Below are 20,187 nucleotides of genomic sequence, written 5' to 3'. Positions count from 1 at the left end.
GATTATAGTTTTTCAGGATTCAATAATCTTTCTTTATTTTATATTTTTAACCTGTCCTGTGGTTAACCTCACCTCACCTGTGCCTGAATCTCTACTCGTCTTTGCTTGTGCCCTTTGGCTGAACCAGTATTTAAATTTTTAGCCTCAAAATGACTTTCAATTTTATTTCCTTGTTTTTTAATAACATAGAACATTAAGAGGATAAGAAAGAGTTTAGACCCTTTATATTAGACGCATTCAGATTTAAAACTACAATTATATAAATTTGGTTAATTGTGTTTGTGTCTATTACTGGTGAGTCTCTAAATTCTTCACACCTACTGAGATATACGGCAAAATCACTACATAAACACTTATTATATGCCTACTATGTGCAATGCACCATGCTAAAATTTTATTGCCCAGAGGAATTTGTTTTCCCTTGTAAAGACTTAAGGACTACCGAGGTGATGCCCTGCAAATTCCCCAGTCTAGAGATGGGTTGAAAATTAAAATTACTGAGGAGACTGAATGCCATCCCAAATAAGAAAGATAAGCAACAGAGTAGCTCCTTGCCAACAATTTCAATAATTCTAGTACTGAGCATTTAAGGTTATAATATTAAAGAAGCAGGGCCATCAAGTACTAATTTGTGCAGTGACTTAACTTTGCGTCATGTTTACCTTCTCCAGTTCATTTTGGATTTATTTCCAAAATAAATGTGCTAGATATATATGACTCAACCACTATTTTGTGGTAATGACATTTTCAAGTCTTTAAAGGGAAGACAGCTCTTGTCAACCTATCAGTCAGGTATATATTAATACAAACATAGTATAAAATAAGCTATTTTTTAAGAGCAGTGAAGTACTGAAGCTCTGAGGACTCCTATTGCAACCTGACTGGATGTCAAAATAGACGCCCAAACGTACCATCCATGGTGTCCAATTCAAACCCAGGATTTAGCAAAGCAAAAATAATACTGTGGTTCTATACTGTATGCTTCAATGTTCAGAAATAGCTCACTGAGAGTTATTTTCATAAGCATCTAGAATCAAACTTTTTCCTTTTTAGCTTTCATACTTCAATCTTAGATACTTCCAAATCACTTGAGGAAAACTGTCATAAACACTGCAAAGTTTATTTTGTTTTACCAAAGAGGAGGATTTGTACAACCACATTCTAGAAAAGGAAATAGCTCTTATCCATTCTGACTTGTTCACTTTTCTTTCAATCTTGGCTGTTTCATTTTTAAAGATTAAGAGGTAAGAACCTGGGGCGCCTGGGTGGCTCAGTGGGTTAAAGCCTCTGCCTTCGGCTCAGGTCATGATCCCAGTTCCTGGGATCGAGCCCCACATCGGGCTCTTTGCTCAGCGGTGAGCCTGCTTCCTCCCCTCTCTCTCTGCCTGCCTCTCTGCCTACTTGTGATCTCTGTCTGTCAAATAAAATAAATAAAATCTTAAAAAAAAAAAAAAAAAGAGGTAAGAACCTGAGATATCCTTGGCTCCCCTACAAGGAATAAGAATTAGGTTATTAAAATATCAGTCTGCACCAGCACTGGCGGAGCTGGGGGATGGGGAGGGGAGGGTAGAAATCAGTTATACTTTTGCTTTACCTTGGTTAGTTTATAGCACTGCTCTGCAGTACATTCTGCTTTGCTAGTTGGATTACTCAAAGCAAAAATAATGGGCCGTTCATTGAAGGCAGCCATATCTTTGAGAATCTGTTCTGAGAATGCACCACCAATTGCAGCAACTCCTGATGTAGAAACGAGAAACCAGTGAATAGACTACCATTGGTTAATTAATCTAAGAAGTCCCTGCCCTCAAAACAATGAGACATGTCAGGTCACTTTCTAATAGATCCTAAACAAAACACAGAATATTTACATTAAAGTGACAAAAAAGAGGTAAGTTTGTTCATGCCAATGATCTTTAGGGTTACAAATCTGTAAGTATCTACACGAAAAACCAGATATAAGATTTAGTTCATAATACATTGAGTTAGTGATCCATTCACTAGGTATTTTGATTACAAACACTTATATTAGGAAATTAAAATGGGCCTAGTATATGTTATCTCTCTATGAACAATTCTATGAGTATATTCTAGTCTCTGAGGCTATAAAGTAATTATGCTTTATAAACCAGTGCTAACATTTAAGTTAATCATCCAATTCAATTGTAAAATTTAAGTATCACTCAGTGAAAGAATCCTAACAGAAGAATAAAGCAATTAGCATAATGGAAATGGAAAAAAATAATATTCCAAATATAGTATTTTATAAAAAATAGCAATAAAGGCTTTTTACAGTTTCTGTTATAGAGTATTCGCTTTTATTATGATCAACATCATTATTCTCGATACTGTGACCTGTTTTACAAGAGCTTCTAGGAATGAAGTATGATACAAAGTAAAGACTAACATTATATATACACAAAATAAGGCATAAAGTTTTATAACTATGGCTGAGTTTTTTAGCCACATTAAATTTGACTATATTTAAGATCTTATGTGCACATGCACTATGTAAGCTCCTGTGTTAAGTGTTATGAGGAATATAAGTATGGTCCCTGTCTTCAAGGAGAGTCCAGTTGGATAATGCTTTGTGGGGGGGGGCAGGGCTTTCCTGTGTATTGTAGGATATTGAGCAGCAACCCCCGGTCTCTATCTGCTAGATGTCAGTAGCCCTGACCACCTTACCTTCAACCCCTCCGAAGTTGTGACAACCAAAAATATCTCCAGACAATGCCAAATGTTTCTTTGGCATCACTCCCATTTGAGAACTACTGTCTATCTGGAGTAATCAAGCCTGGTGAAGAGTTGATTATGCCAAAGATCAAGAGGTTGACCGAGTTAGCAGAGGGAGCCCCCACTGGGGCTGGAATTGGTAAGACTGAGAAGACGGTATATATTAAATTTACAAATCTAGGTGTCCCTGGAGTACTAATGATTCAGTGAATGTGTAATTGTGTTGGTGAATTCCAAATGACAAAATCTCAAAAAAGTTAAATTATACCTTAAAAATCAGTAGGAAAATGAATCAGGCCAAAATGGGGTCAGAGTGGGCTTTACTGCAAAGAGGGAGAAGTTTACCTATGAGGGCAGTTGGTTTTATTTCTTGAACAATGGCTTCCAGGTTCTTCATTTCTTCATGTTCATGGGCAAATTCCTCCTTCTCTTGTGTTAGGGCAGCTCTTCCCTAAGTAAAGCAAATAAAAAGAAATGTTAAATCTGCCAAACATATGTGAGCCAAAGAAATGTCAGAATATTACACATATTACCGGTATTTGGGCTTATTAACATTTTCATGTACCATGTGTTATAGCTGCTCTTACACTCTCTTCTCCAATTATCAGAGTATTCTTTCATTCAGTTTTCAACAAATACTGTGTCTCAGAAAATGTTTTAGGAAATGGGGATGTAACAGTGAAAAAACTTAAGTGTTTCCCTTTCTGGACTTTTATTTAATATTAAAAATCTTAATTCTTCAGACATTTGTGAGAAACCAGCACTAACAAATGGCAATGTGCAATGTCACTTAAATATCATTTACTAAACTTTGTGTTAAATAACAGTGTCTTAGAATGCAGAGCTGGCTTCAGCCACAGTACTTCCAAATTGCGTACCATTGAGTAAAAATAGAACCTGATGCCGTATTTATACCATAGTTTGATTTTTCTGAACAAGAACTAGCTTTGCATATTTTTATCTTAATGTTTTGTTTACAAATGTGTCATGTATTATATCTAGGAAACATCTGGTTGTAATTTTCTAGCTGCAAATTTTTAGGATTTTGACTTAAAATAATAAAGCCCCGCCTAATGTTACATGGAGCTTTAAGACTTAAAAGTTGTTGTCATGTATTTCATATAATCCCCTCAACAATTTTAAAAAGCAGGGCAACTACAGGGCGCCTGGGTGGCTTGGTCAGCTGAGAGTCAGACTCTTGACTTTGGCTCAGGTCATGATCTCAGGGTCGTGAGATGGAGCCCCTTGTGGGCTCTGTGCTCAGTTGGGAGTCTGCTTGGGATTCTTTCCCTTTGCCGCCACCCCCACCCCGGCCCTGCCTCTGCCTTGCTTGCAGGCATGTGCACTCTCTCTCTCTCTCAAATAAATAAATCTTGAAGGAAAAAAAAAACAGGAAGAAGTAGGGCAAGTAATTACAGTCATTTTACATGAGGAGACAGAGGCTCTGAGATGTTAAGGGACTTGCCCAGGACAGATGCTGAAACTCAGTCTTTCTAATAATACATACAGCACAGTACAGTCCTAGAGAAAAAGCTTTACAAATGGTATGTTTGTTTTAGTACATTTGTTCTTAAATGGTGTATGTCCGATTGCTTATAAATTGTTACCCCTGAAGATGGTACAAATTTCTTGTTTTGAAAGGTTATGACCATTTTATTTCTGTTTTTAAAGATTTATTTATTTTAGAGAAAGAGAGTGTGTGTGTGAGCAGGGGAAGGGGCAGAGGGAAGAGGCAGAAAGAGAAGCAGACTCCCCACTGAGGAGTCCCCATATGGATCCCACACTCTGAGGATCATAACCTCAGTTGAAATGAAGAGCTGGATGCTTACCTAACTGAGCCACCCAGAGGCCTCTATTTCTGTTTTTAAAATACATGTGGATTCTGCTTGGGATTCTTTCCCACTTCTTCTCCCTCAACCTTTGCCCCTTCCCCTGCGCATTCTCCCTCCCTACAATAAATAAATTTTTAGAATCTTAAAAAAAAAAGTACTTGGGATTATGCCAGGTTTTACTGTGTGTGTGTGCGTGTGTGTGTGCGCATGCACCAGTTTTTAACAAGAGCTCAATGTTAGTTGCAGTCATAATTAAAATTATCGCAAAGATAATATTTCATTTTATGTGTATGTCATTTTTTTTCTAATCTATTCATTCATCTGTTAATGGACACTTGGGTTGCTTCCTGTCTTGGCTACTGTAAATAACACTGCAGTGAACATGGGCATACAGGTATCTTTTCTAGTTAGTGTTAAGATTATTTTTCAGTGTCTCAGAAGAAAATGTTAGATAAATAACCTCTTAGAACTAAGAAATGACTAATGGTGATAACTGAAAGAAATGTACCAAAGTTATAGCTGTTGGAATTATGACTCTTTTCTTCTTCACAATAATTTTAATCATTATGTTATATACCTGAAACTGACACAAAATGATACATCAATTCTATATCAATAAAAAAATCTTATTCATTCAGAACAAAATTTGAAGCTTACTGTTTCATATTCACTTGAGAGAACATTCTAGTCTCTAGTAATATTACATTGAGTACAGTTAGGTCACATTCATTCATCTTGTTCATTAAGAAAAAGTCAAAAGCATCAAGTAAATTCAGTTTCCACTTTTGTTAGGAAGCATCAAATTGTTCAGTAAAACTTATCTATTATCATAGGCTTTTCAGAATTAGTCGTAGGTCCAACAACAAATAGGTTATGCAAACCTAGACTAATTTCATGAATAAACACTAAATATTCTCAGTTTTTCTTTTGTATTTATGACACATGATTTTTTAAATTTTTATTTTTTTATTTATTTGACAGAGAGAGAGATCACAGGTAGGCAGAGAGGCAGGCAGAGAGAGAGAGAGAGAGGGAAGCAGGCTCCCTGCTGAGCAGAGAGCCCGATGCAGGACTCGATCCCAGGACCCTGAGATCATGACCTGAGCCGAAGGCAGAGGCTTAACCCACAAAGCCACCCAGGCGCCCCGAGACGTGATTTTTTAAAAAATTCCCTTTTAATAATATAAAAGAATGTACAATACTGAAATCTTTACGACTCTCACCAAATTGCAGGGAGGGGCTACCTGGGGCTCTTATCCTCATCTCTCTTAGCTTCTCAGCCAGGAAATCTATTTCATTTACATATCTCAATTACAGAGATTAATTCAATATTATCCTAATATATAAACAAAGTCCAGGTTTAAGGATAATTTATTAGTCACAAATGATTAAAAAAAAAAAAGGCATTTGGGAGTACCTCAGAACTCCCTCCAAATATTTTGATAATTCAGACTTTGACTCAGATCCCAATTCCTCATCATCCATTTCCTGTGTCAGTGTTCTTTGCACTGTAACTTGACAGTTCCTTCCACAAAAGGCAGTTATACTTTCCAAGCCCTTGTCTTTGGACTTGAATATGCAATTTCTTTAGTCAATAAAATGGATGCTGAAATGAGAGTGTGCCAATTCCAAGCTTAGGCCTTAAGATTAATTGTTGTTTCTGCTTATTCTCTCATGCCTTTGCTATTTGTGCTTTAAAAGTATGCCACCTGGCTAGCCGTCTGGTTCATCAAGGATGAAAACCTTGTGAAAAAGACCTGCACCCAATCTATGACTTAGAGCCACCCGGCCAACATTATCAGAGCTACTCCACCTAGCCCTTAGGTATGTGAGAAATAAATCCTTATTGTTGCATGTCACTGATTTTTTTGTGGCTTTTGATAACTCAGCAACAGCTGAGTGAGACAGGGGATAATTTTTTTGGATTCAGGGGATAGTTTTAACTTCAATTATACATTCCATCATTTCTTTTTACTCATTGTTCTTATCTGTTGTTTTGGGGATAAGAGGTTCCTTTTCCTCAAATGATTTAATTAAAGTAATGCTTTTACAATCTATCTGAACCTCAATGCTCTTATTACTGCTTACTTATTTGGCCAAGAAAATAATCTTGTGGGGCACCCGGGTGGCTCAGTTGTTAGGCATCTGCCTTCGGCTCAGGTCCTGATCCCAGGGTCTTGGGATCCAGCCCCGCATCAGGCTCCTTTCTCCACAGAAAGCCGACTTTCCCTCTCCCACTCCCCTTGCTTGTGTTCCTGCTCTCGTTATCTCTCTGTCAAATAAATGAATAAAATCTTTAAAAAAAAAAATCTTGCATTATCGGAAAAGAAAGAAAAATTCTGGTCTTGGATAGGAATAAAAACTTGGAACCATTTGAGAGTTATAGTATTTAACTAAATTATTTCTGAACTATTTCTGGAAATAGTATAAGCTAAAATTCATGACTATTTTTGTTCTCACGACAATGAAAATTTCTAGGACAGATACTAAATAAAGTTGCAGCTTGGGGAGACATATTTCCGGGGAATAATAACTTTTAGCTTCCAGCATTCTAAACTAAATACAATGTGTTTTGGGTTATTGCTCTTTCCCAGAAATGCATATACTCAATTTCAAGTATAAAGATATTAGACTAATATCTACCCGAGGCTAGACATGGCAAATGCTATGGAACTCCACATTGTTTCTAGCATGGTTCCTGCACATCTGAGGCTAAAGGGCTAAATGAGATCTTGCAGCTAGAGCTTCTACTTTCAACACAGCAGTCACCAAGCTGAGGTACCTTCAAAGGACCTTGAGGGAGACAATGCACATCATGAAGCAGTGGGCATATGGCTCTTCCCCAAGCCTATGGTAGTGCTTGTTCGTTTTCAGGCAAAAGCAGGAGTCTCTAGTGTCTAGCCCAACACCCACATGTGAGGCCCAAGTAATGGTGGTGGTAGCGGCCACCATATTTGGCAGCTTTCCTGTTTTGGCAGAGACTGATTCTCCAGCCCGCAGTTAACAGCAGTTTCCTCACTAATGCAGATACGCATTACAGCTATTCCTGAACACTGAGCCTGTGTCTACTTCCTCTTTGGTTTTCCTTAAAGATTTTATTGATTTACTTGAGAGAGAGAGCAAATGAGTGGGGGCCAGGGGGGAGGAGAAGCAGGCTTCCTGCTGAGCAGGAATCCCAACTTGGGATCATGACCTGAGCTGAAAGCAGACACTTAATGGACTGAGCCACGAAGGCGCCCCATGTGTCTACTTCTTCTAAGGTTTAGAGATTTTTATTTCACAATGTTTTTATGGACAAGGGAACTTTAATGTGTGCTATGTTCTCTAACAGAAAAAGATCTCAGGATAATTATTCAAACTACTCCAAACTGACTAGAGTCACCGCAACACAATGTTATGTAATCTTCAGGGCTGCTGGGAAAATGCATAACTCAGAGAGAAGACAGTGTATCACAGGGTTTGCCTACTGGTCTTTTCTGTTTTCCACCTGACAAAATGTAAGCATTATGCAAATATAATTCAATAAATTTACTATAGTATCTGAAAATGTCATATTACTTTTTCTTTTAAGATTTTGTTTTTAAGTAATTTCTACCTCCATTGTGGGGTTTGAACTTACAAACCCTAGATCAAAAGTCACATTCTCCACTGACTGAGCCAGACAGGCACCCCCTGAAAAGGTCAATTTTATATCCAAATCCTGAAACCCTTTTCATCTATGGTAGAGAATCCTAATTGTCCACCAATAGTCATGCTCTCCTTTTTAAATTTTTTTTAAGTTCTATTTTTGTAATCTCTGCTCAGTATGGGGCTCAAATTTACAACCCCAAGATCAAGAGTTGCATGTTGTTCTGACTGAGCCAGCCAGGTACCTCATGTTCTCCTGTTGTTGTTGTTTTAATTATATTGTTGTGAAAACACAATATGAAATCTTAAATTTTTAGGTGTACAATCTCTCTTTAAAAAAAAAAAACAGCATTTTTTTCATTCACTCCTTTTTGATAATAAAACTTCCCAGTTTTAGCCAATCACATTACTACCCAGGTGGATGCTCTTTTCTAGACTCCTTGCAGCCTAGAGTGCCTTGAGACTTTCTCTGGTCAAAAGGACGGAGTCAAAGTGATGTGTACAACTTCTGACCCAGCTACCCTGTCCCCGTCTTGCCCCGCCCCCAATCCCTGCCCCATCCATTCCCCACCCTCTCTCCCTGGCTGGCTGGAACAGTGAGACCTGGAAAGCTTCTCTGTACCCAGGGATAGATGATAGACACACAGATGCCCCTTTTCTGCCTACCTACATACTATTAAGTGACAAAGAGATAAATTTCAACTTAAGTTACCATATTTTGGGGTCTCTTTGTATAACAATTTAACTTAAAATCTAACCAATCCATACCTTTAGGCTAGAAATCTCTTCATTTCATATCTGAAAATAGCACATAGACAGTCAGAAAGAAACTGCCTTGACAAACCCTTATCTTCTGGGAAGGCCAATGAGCAAAACATTAAAATCAAGAAATTTTTCCAGATTCATAGCAAAGTAAATTCTACCACTTCTCTATACTTAAACAATTGTTGTTTTTTATTCCCAAATTCTTGGCTCACTGCATTTTAATACAATTCATTTTTTTTTCAATTTTGTAACATTGGCTGTAAATAATCTTCTGCGTAGGGGCGGCGCTGGGTGGCTCAGGCTGTTAAGCATCTAACTCTTGGTTTCAGCTTTGGTCATGGTTTCAGGGTCCTGTGGCTGAGCCCACACTGAACTCTGATGCCCAGCTCGGAGCCTGCTTGTCCCTTTCCCTTTGCTCCTCCCCTCACTTGTGCTCTCCCTCCCTCCGTCTCTCTCTCCCTCAAATATATAAATAAAATCTTTAAAAAAATAGCATTTTGTATATTTGAAAACAGATACTGAATCACACTGTTTCCTTTCCCAAGGGAGGAACCCTGATGTTTTTAATCTACTTTTTTACTTGAACCCATCTCTCTTCCCTATCACAGTTAGTGGCTCAACTGAACTCTCATATGCTCTTGTTCCCCTCTGGATACCACAGAACTGAAAACTGCACTGGAATAACCAGTGTTGAATATGGCCAAGGAAGACCACACTTCCTAGATCTGGCTTTAAATGTTCTATTATTGCATTCTACCATCATGTTTTCTTCTTTAATAGCAGTAAAATATGATCAGTCTTCCCCTGTGGTTTACTTCAAGTAGAAAGGAGAAACCCCACAGAAAGGATGGTAGGGGAAAGGAACATCGGGAAGATTTCCAGAACTATCAATAGAAATAGGAAAGACTAAAAAAGAGGAAAACATGCCACTGCTTTGTTTATTTTAAAAAGTGCTTAGGCTAGCCAAACAGTAAGATTCCACACAATCCATGGAAAAATGGCCTGGCCCAAAGCAAGAGGTAGAAGAATCAAGAGAAGAATCACAGTGAAGGCTTGCTGAGGGCATCTGGTGTTCCTAGTCTGAGAAAACAACCAGTTCTTGACCATTTAACTTACTGACAAACTACATGACAAGGCGAATACATCCAAAATGCTTCTGGTATACAGTTTAAAATAAGTTCACACATGATCTCTCTAAAATTGGAAATCTATTCATTTTCATTGATTGCTATAAATATAGCATTAATTTGTGATAAATTTTATTGGCTAGGGACATGAATAAATCACTAGTAGCAGAAAGCATTCTAATAGTTAACAGCAAATAAATTTATGTTACTCCTGAAAACTTCTCATGATATTCAGAAAAGTAAATAAAAGCTCCCCAGTGAGACACAGAAAAACGCCATCCACAAATGCTAGAGAGAAAACATGGGACTAAGGCTCCGGATCACAGCCCCAGGCTCTTCCCTTCACGCATGACCTAGGGCATGTCCTTTGAGACTTCCATGGATGTTGATTTCTCCTTCTATACAAACAGTTTGGATTAGTGGTGAGGACAATGTGATGAAAGTGAGCCAGATCTGAACTTTCCAGAGCACCAGACTCACCTCAGGAAAGAGATTCCTGAGCCCTGCTTTCAGATATTCTAATTTAAGTCCAGGAGGAGGCTCTGGAATCTGTGAATTTTTTTTTTTTTTTTAAAGTCTCCCAGGCGACTAAGATGATGTCCAGTTTTGAGAATCACTGCACCAACTGATTTATCAGATTTCTACCAGATGCATTTTAAAAAGATATGTGATATATTTCAAAAACATACAAAATGCTTTTTCTTTTACTAAAGAAGAAAAGCTGTAGAACAACCAATTATTATTCACAAATTTCTAGTACTGCTTTTTTTGACTGACAACTTTACATACAATGAAAAATATTTAATGTTTAAATCTCCTGAATTTCCTGGAATGAGAAGCAAATTACAAAGAAGATGGATAACCATTGTATGAAAGGCAAAGGTATATGATTTCAGCACGAACACTTTGCTTTCTGAATCACAGCAACAGCACAGGCAGCGCCCAGCCAGCTGAAGCCAGATCTTGACCAGAAGACATCTACCCAGTAAGAAACACAGATTACCCACAACCTCTCCCCCAAAGGCTTGATTCTTTCTGGTGACTTAGGAAGGCCAGGAATCATGAAATGGAATACAAGCACCGCTGAAAGCCTCTACTTGCCAAAAACAGAAGAATCAAAAGACAAAAAGCAAGGTCTCTCAAGTAACTGCTGTACCATTTTCAAAGTCTATTTGAAGAGCTGGTTTAGATGAAGAAAATTCTGGAATGGGACCTCTAGGTCTGGCGGTATTAAGGCAACTGCCTACACCTTCAGACTTCTATTTTCCAAACCAATGGCTCATTTTCCTCCTTCTTTCAAAATCTGATTTGGAGTCCATATTCTTTATGCTACTCCTGTCCGTTGGATATGGATATAGAAGATTTCTTGTCTATTCATTCCCACTTCCAGGATCCCTTACTCAAACACTTTTTGCCTTCTTTTAGCAAAGTGAACATGGGCATTTCTTATTGTAGAAATCCCAAATCCTGTGTGTGTGTTTTTTAAAGAGTCTTTAATTACACCAAATGTATTATGGATAGCTGAGATTTTTTTTTTTTTTTTTTGAGTGTTATTATTTCTTCAATCTCCCCTACCCCTTATTTTGTGCTGATTCTTAGGAGAGGAGAGAAGATATAGCTAAACCATACTGAATTACTACCTTTTTCAAAAGTACAGATGTTCTGGTACGGGTGGAAAGGATAGGTAGCAAAGACCTCAATATTTGGGGTTAGCATTTCACGGCCCACGATAGATAGAAAAAATTAACTATGGATTGTTACTGATAAATATTTATTCCTTCCTACACACAGGCACTAGAAGACTTCTTCCACAAGGGTTTTCGTTTGCCTTCTCTTAGAATCCATGCCTGCTTGGATATTTTGCCCCATTGCACTGGCCAGGTCTGCTGTCAGGTGATCAGTTTATCAGAGTTGAACTTGGCCCCTCTCTGCATCTGTACACGGGGCCCTCCTTGCAGACTGCCAATGCCATTTCACTGCCAGAATAATTATCACCTTGTCTGATGATGACAGAACTCCATAAATGAGGGAACCACGCAGTATACTTTTTAGTTTCTGGTTTTATGTCTTTAAAAAGTGAAGGAGTTTATTCTATGTTATGTATTATAAAAAATTACATGACAAATAAATAAAATTAATAAAATGATGCTTATTGGTTTTCAGGAGAGGTTGTGAAAGTACTAAGGATAAAGGACAAAAAACAAAAAATCATGTAAATCTGAAAGCAAGATTACACTAATTTATAAGTTATCCTCAGACTTACTAGTTCTATAACAAAGATCAACATAATAATTTTGACTTTTTAAAAACTTGAAAGAAAAAGTGGTTAATTGAAGCTTCATGCTTCTTTTATATTAAATAGCACATAAGCTGTTAAATATATAACAATCTTTTAAAATGTAACTTTATCTTGGCAAGCAGAATATATGCAGTTCTTTATTCTGGCAAGTAAAAGACATGAGGTAAGAGTGACTGATTAGGTCTAGGCAACAAACTTCACAGTTATTCCAAGTATTGTAATCCACAGAATTTGGAGTCTCACTTTAGTAAATCTATACTAAAATTATTTGAGATGCTAAAATCTGTATATTTTCTATAAAGATTTCACATAAAAATGTCATTAGAAATCACAAAAGAAATCCACAGTCATAGACTTCCACTTTTTTTTTTTTAGATATTTACATGTATTACATCCCTAAATACAATGTAATTTGTATATCTTTTTTTCCATGGCTCCAACTTTTTACATGCAGATATTCCCAAAATCTCTATCTGCAGAAGCCAAGACCCTTATCCTGAGTGTCTGTCTTATACCTCTGATTGCCACGGGGACATCTCCATGAGATCAGCAAAGGTAACTTTAACCCTAACTTGCTATGTCCAAGCTGAATGACATTATCTTTCTTTTTTTTTTTAAAGATTTTATTTATTTATTTGACAGACAGAGATCACAAGTAGGCAGAGAGGCAGGCAGATAGAGAGGAAGTGAAGCAGGCCCCCTGCTGAGCAGAGAGCCCGATGTGGGACTCGATCCCAGGACCCTGAGATCATGACCCGAGCTGAAGGCAGCGGCTTAACCCACTGAGCCACCCAGGCGCCCCACATTATCTTTCTCTTAAACATGATCTCTTCGTTATTCCTTTTCTATAGTAATAACCACATCATTTATCCAGACACCCAAGGAGTCCTGCTAGATTCCTGCCTATACCACCCTACCCTATTCCTCCCTCCATATATAGTGGTTACTAAGTATGCCAATCCTGTTTACTAAACATCTACTGAATAAAATGTCTTTCACTTACCCCCCATAATCACTGCTTTATTTCAGGCACCGATGAATTTTTATTACTACAACAGCTTTGTAACTAGTTTCCTTTACTCCGTTTGCCCTCATTTCAATCCATCCTCCACAATGCCTAGAGTGACAAGACACTAACCCCCTCTGCATAAGTTTCTTCAATTGTTCATTGTCAGGATTTAGAAGAGCCTTTGTCACTGGTCAGTCATCTGCTTCCTTTCAAATCTAAGCCCTGAATGTCTTTTATAGTGAAATATCCTCTTTAGCAAATACTCTTCCTCTGCCTGGAAGGCCATTCATCAATCATTTATTAACAAAATATGTATTGCCAATTATGTGCTAGACACTATGCAAGGCTTTGAAGACACAGAGAGATGAAAGACATGATCACAGGTTCAGCCAAGATCTCCTAGTGAAATTTCCATAATACTTCCCTTGTCTCACTTCCAGATAGGAGACATTTAAAACATCTGTGGAGACTCAAGAACTCCTAACTCTTCCTTTCAAACTGAGGTAAAGAAACACCTTTTCTAGGAACCCTCCTCTGCAGGTCCATTCTTCTCCTCAGTGCAGCTGGGAACTTCATTTCCAGGGCACCCCTGGTAGCAAGAATGTATTTCTATAACACTTTCATATAGAGACGTAACTTTCAGATTGATTTCTTCCCACTAGTTTGTGGGCCTCCTGAGACCAAGGGATTTACTAAGTTCTAGAGTCTAGTACGATGCCTGACCAAGAGGCAATTTCATTCAGCAAATCTCATTTCATGATCATGATATAAGTTGTGTGCTCAAAATGTATAACTTTCTCTATTTATGACGATTCTTCAAAGCTATAGCAGTTTTTAAGCCAAAAAATTTTAAACTTTGTTTTTCTTATATTATAAAAAATTACATTTCAAGTTAATAAAATTAATAAAATGATTATTATTTGATTCTCGGGAGATATTGTGAAAGTACTGCCTGTCTTATCTTACTTTCTTATACTCATTTGCCACAAAAAGTTATGCATATACTCTTTATTAAGGCAAAATTTGTCTATATTAGTTTAAAACCTTTTTTCTAGCTTTAAAAGAACATAATTGCTTAGGAGAATTTGGAATATACAGAAAAGCATTAAAATAATATGTTTTAAGCTAATACATATTTTATACATTTACTTCCATAATTTTATATGCAACTCAATGTTTTTTAGATTTATTATTTATTAGAGAGAGAGAGTATGCATACATGCAAGCAGAGGTAGGGAAACGGCAAAGGAAGAGGGAGAGACAGAATCTGAAGCAGACTCCCCACTGAGCATGGAGACTGACATGGGGCTCAATCCCTGAGATATGACATAAGCTGAAATCGAGAGACAGCTGCTTAACCACCTGAGCCATGCAAGAGACCCTACAACTCAATTTTTAAAATATAAAATAATAAGATATAACATGGTGTTTTCCTTCTTTCATCTAACATTATATTAGTAAGTCTTTAATGTCATAGTTCTTTAAAAAAATATATGTATATGTATATGGAATGGAATATTATTCAGCCATTAGAAAGGATGAAATCTTACCATTTGCAACAACATGGATGGAGCTAAACAGTTATTATGCTAAGTGAAATAAGTAAGTTGGAGAAAGACAAATACTATATGATTTCACTTGTGTGTAATTTAAGAAACAAAAAAGAGAGAAATTTAAGGGAAAAAAAAGAGAGACAGAGAAGCAAACCAAGAAAGAGACTCTTAACTACAGAGAACAAACTGATGGCTACTACAGGGAAGGTGGGTGAGGGATGGGTGATATGGATAATGGGGATTCCGGAGTGTACTTGTGATGAGTAAAGGTATATGTAAGTGTTGAATCACTACACTGTACACCCAAAACTACTATTACATTGAGTGTTAACTAACTAGAATTTAAATGAAAACTTAAAAAATGAAAAGAAAAAAAACATAAAACATTGTGTACATCTCTATTTCTATAAAATATATTCTTACGGGGCGCCTGGGTGGCTCAGTGGATTAAGCCACTGCCTTCGGCCCAGGTCATGATCTTGGGGTCCTAGGATCGAGCCCCGCTTCGGGCTCTCTGCTCAGTGGGGAGCCTGCTTCCCTCTCTCTCTCTCTCTGCCTACTTGTGATCTCTACCTGTCAAATAAATAAATAAATGAAATCTTAAAAAAAAAATATTCCTACAATGGAAACTATTGGCTCAGAAGCATAAACTTTTAAAGGTCTTGGATACACAAAAGCCAGTTTTCCAGAAAGTTTGTACACCTTCACATTTGCTTCTATACTAAATTCCAGAAGTCTATGCTGATCACTGGTTATTTTACATATTCACCTTCAGGCAGAAAGGGAATTCATGAGTTTTTTTTCTGGCAGTTTAAGGAAGAGCACTTAATGTGCAGTAATATTAATGCCTTATCACTAGAAGTAATATTAATGTATAAGTAATATGAATGCCGTATAACTATGTAGCAATATGGTCAACATACCTAGTCTTTTTTTTTTTTTTAAGATTTTATTTATTTATTTGACAGAGACCACAAGTAGGCAGAGAGGCAGGCAGAGAGAGAGAGGAGGAAGCAGGCTCGCCGCTAAGCAGAGAGCCCGATGTGGGGCTTGATCCGAGGATCCTGGGATCATGACCTGAGCTGAAGACAGAGGCTTTAACCCACTGAGCCACCCAGGTGCCCCAACCTACCTAGTCTTACTTGGTTCTCACAATAACCTAGGAAGTAGGTCCTGTTATCTTTATTAGAGCTGGGGAACCACCTTGTAGTTAACACTGAACAGCCCACTTATTAAAATCATTCTCAGAATTTCCATTCAAACCCTCAAGAATTTATTCCAGAGAAAGTAGCAGGCAAAAGAGTAGCTATTTCATCATCTGTTCTTTTTTTTTCCTAGCTAGTGTGCAATTTGACAGACAGCCCTTAATAAAAGGAGCTAACCTAGGTGTTTCAGCAACAAACTGCCTCATCTGGAAACTAATTCAAATGCACTGCCAACCTATAGAATTGTAAGGGGCCCTCATACTTCACAGGCTGCTTCTGTAGCCGAGCCGGTCTTTTTTTTCAGAAGAGTATCAGTATCATTGTATGACATGGTCATTCATGTAAAATGGCTAGTCTTTTAACACAGTGTTGGGGGTAAGATGAGTGGAAGTAGTGATAATCTTTGAGATGGGCACCCAGAATAGCACATTAATTTTTCTTCAGTTGGAAATGTCAAATTCTTACCTTAACTATTAATCCTTTTGAGTCAACCAACCATATCTTCTTCATGGCTTTCTCTTTTGGTAAACCTTCTTTTTGCATGGCCATTACAATCAGGTGTGCAATCCCTAAGGCAGCCTGAGAAGGACATTATGAAAACAAAACTTGGAAAAGTTGTTCCACATAATAACTTACCAAGAGTTACATTTCCCTCCATTTTATCTTTGTTAATAAGAAAGAACAAAATGGTTCCACTGACTTAAAAAGCTATATTCCTTCATTTATACTGAGAGCAAAGTATTTTTGTCACATTTTGGAGTAAGCTAATGAACAATTTTCTACTCTTCTTATCACAACAGAACCACTATTATGTGGTTTGCTCTTTAGCTACAGATAAACCAGTGATATCCTTGACTGTCATTACTTTAATCCTGTTAATGCAATTAAGATTTGCTCTAATGAGAAAATATTGAGCTTAAAAGAATGGCCTGGTCAGCCTTGCTTATTGGACTGTATTGTTTATTGTTGGGCTCCAGCTCCTCTAATTGAATTTGAAGAATGAAGCCTGGTCATTTGGATGGGAACTTGACCAATTAGGCAACAGAATAAAACACATAAATTCTCTGTCCCCAAGCATTTATTTATTCTGTTAATTTGGACAAAGAAAGTACTGTGAAATCTCTTGCAAGATTAAAGGAATCAACTTCTTTGGTATTTGATAAATTTTGTGATAATTTGTGAACATCCAAAACCTTTTCAGGGACAAACAAGCACCAGTTTTGAATCATCCAACCATGAATACCTCTGCCCTGCTGAGTATCAAGAAGTGGCCTGTACCATTCATCAAAAACCCTTTGGAAATTCAAAGAATTTGAACTCAAATAAGTTGACTAAAAGTAAATACAGCATGTAACAGCCGCACAAATAAAAAACTCAAAAACAAACAAACAACAAAAAAGCAAACAAAAAAAACCCTCGAATTTTAATAAGATGTAATTTAGCCTTGATTTTTATTTTGATGTGAAAATGAACTTGTAATTTACGTTCTGAATACTTTGACATGTATATCTTGGCATTTAAGATTTAGCTTTGCGTATTTCATTTTAAGAACTAAATCAAAACCAACACAATATACAAAATTTCTACCAGTATAATACATTTAATCATATTTAATTTAAAAATCTGAAGCTTCTTATATAACCACAAAAGTATTTCTCCATTCATTATATTCTATAATTCTAAACAGATTTGGGCAGCTTTCTCACAAGAAGCTCAAACTCGATTGACATTTTAATTTCTATTTTAGGGGGTGAATTATCACTGGAGTCTAGTTTTCTTCTTTCAAATGATTAACTCATAACAAAAGAGAACAAAAAACAGCCCACTTTTGCCTCCCTGCCATCTCCTTCCAGCAATTATAAATGTTTTGCTTCTTTTGCATGGGAACAATGCACAACAAGTCTCCATTCAAATTTTTTTTTTCTTAAAAACTTGTATGTAGTTATATATGTGCACACTGGCTTGTGAGTCAAATTAAGAAAACTCTCATAGGTGCCTCCAGAGGATACTAAAAGTGTCAGATATAATATCTTAAATACTTCCAGGCTTTTTTTTTTTTTTTTTAAGGTTTTATTTATTTATTTGACAGACAGAGATCACAAGTTGGCAGAGAGGCAGGCAGAGAGAGAGCGAGGGGGAAGCAGAGAGCCCAATGCAGGACTTGATCCCAGGACCCTGAGTTCATGACCTGAGCCAAAGGCAGAGGCTTAACCCACTGAATCACCCAGGTGCCCCTACTTACAGGCTTTTATACATAATCACAAAATGTAAACTTTTTGTTCCTGCAAAATATGCAAAATAAAAGACCACGCCATGGTGGCGTGGTCTTTTGTTTTGATAATCTCTAGAAATTTAAGATTGTGGAAAGTATCACTATACTTCTATACTAAAGCCTCCTAAGACAAATGAATATGCCTTAATAAGTAACTGGGGAATCTTTCCAAAAAACCTATAGCTGGGGGCATCTGGGTAGCTCAGTGGGTTAAAACCTCTGCTTTCAGCTCAGGTCATGATCCCAGGGTCCTGGGATCGAGCCCTGAATTGGGGTCTCTGCTCAGGAGGGAGCCTTCTTCCCCTCTCTCTGCCTGCCTGTCTGCCTACTTGTGATCTCTGTCAAATAAATAAATAAAATCTTAAAAACAAACAAACAAACCTATTGTTGCAAAACACTAAAAATCTGAAAGATATGTCAAATTAATTAATTAATTAAGATAAACTCTATTCATTAATTTAAGGAAATGTAAGTCTTGGATAAGCAGGTACCTCTCCAGCTCCTTGAAACAGTACTGTTTGATCAGACAGTTTGTTCTTGGTTATTCGAAGAGCCGCAAGGATGCCAGCTACTGCCACAGACGCTGTTCCTGAAACAGGTAAGAAATAGCCTTGAGTAAACCTGAATCAGATCCTGCCAAACTTGACACCTGGAATCTTTATTCACATCTTGAACCCGTCGCACAACAGGGTAACTGGTACAGAAAGGGAACCTGCGGTTGGCTGACCCTGTGCTTAGAGGGGAGGTGAAATTCTCAGGCTACTGACATCAGTATTTTAGGATAGCAACTCACTACTATTCCTGATCACTTTCCAAAAAGATTCTGTGACTTAATGTGGTGATTTAATGAATAAGAGCATGGGGTTTGCATTCTTATGTGGATTCCAGCTCAGCCTGTTTACTAGGTGGATGAATTTAGAGAAAAAAAATTTTTTTAAGGTTTTATTCATTTATTTGAGAGAGAATGAGAGGGAGAGAGCACAAGCCAGGGGGAGGGGCAGAGAGAGAGGGAGTAGCAGACTCCCTGCTGAGAGCCCAACCAACCACCAGGGCTCAATCCTAGGACCCCAGGATCATGACCTAAGCCCGAAGGCCAGATGCTTAACTGGGGCCACCCAGGTGCCCCTAGAGAAATTATTTTGTATACCAGTTCCCTCATTTGTAAAATAGTTGTACTGTGTGAGATAAAACAGTATTAAGTGCTATTATATTCTTCCACCTAATTACTCTAGGGACTCAGAAACCCATTACTGATCCCTCTATACAAAGCGAGCACGCAGTAAATGCTTGCTGATATTAGTGGTGGTCATAATGATGTTTTCAATACAATCTGGTATTTAACCTTTTAATCGTTGATCTGAAAAAGTGACAGTTAATAGCTATTAAAATCTGGTGTTATGCATCTTTTAATTGGCTTCCTACCTATAATAATCAGGGGTGGGTCCCAAAGGGGCTAGATAAAATTAGTGTAAAATTTACCTACATAAAGATAGTTTTTCCTTATCATGGCCCAGGTTCATAGAAACTTCCAGTTCTACTTTTATTACTTGGACATATAAGCTTTCATAGACCACAGAATGGTTTTCTTGCTTTTAAACATAATTATATATCTGAACTTTATTGGCTCATGTCTGAAATAAAACTTTGTACCCTCCTGCAGTACTTTCCAGCTGCATCTACATTTTACTTCTCAAAAAAAAAAAAAAAAAAACCGCCAGGAAACTATAATGGTTCCTAGATCCCTCACCTAGGTAGCAAAGCTTAGTTA

At 37.4% G+C, this 20,187-nt stretch overlaps 1 protein-coding gene across 1 annotated transcript in view; it reads right to left on the bottom strand.

The window, feature by feature from the left end:
• Positions 1-20,187, bottom strand: part of ME1 (malic enzyme 1) — a 203,760-nt gene that overhangs the window by 15,589 nt on the left and 167,984 nt on the right. Inside the window, exons 8-11 of the mRNA XM_059177184.1 lie at positions 18,911-19,008; positions 16,613-16,726; positions 3,076-3,181; positions 1,595-1,737 (exon numbers count right to left, since the gene is read on the bottom strand). Of these exons, the coding sequence (XP_059033167.1) occupies positions 1,595-1,737; positions 3,076-3,181; positions 16,613-16,726; positions 18,911-19,008 (461 nt within the window). The remainder of the gene's footprint in view (positions 1-1,594; positions 1,738-3,075; positions 3,182-16,612; positions 16,727-18,910; positions 19,009-20,187) is intronic.

This window comes from Mustela lutreola, chromosome 6, assembly GCF_030435805.1.
Source record: "Mustela lutreola isolate mMusLut2 chromosome 6, mMusLut2.pri, whole genome shotgun sequence".
Taxonomy (NCBI): domain Eukaryota; kingdom Metazoa; phylum Chordata; class Mammalia; order Carnivora; family Mustelidae; genus Mustela; species Mustela lutreola.
Note: the sequence above shows the minus strand (reverse complement) of the source record. Positions and strands in the feature narration are given on the sequence as shown.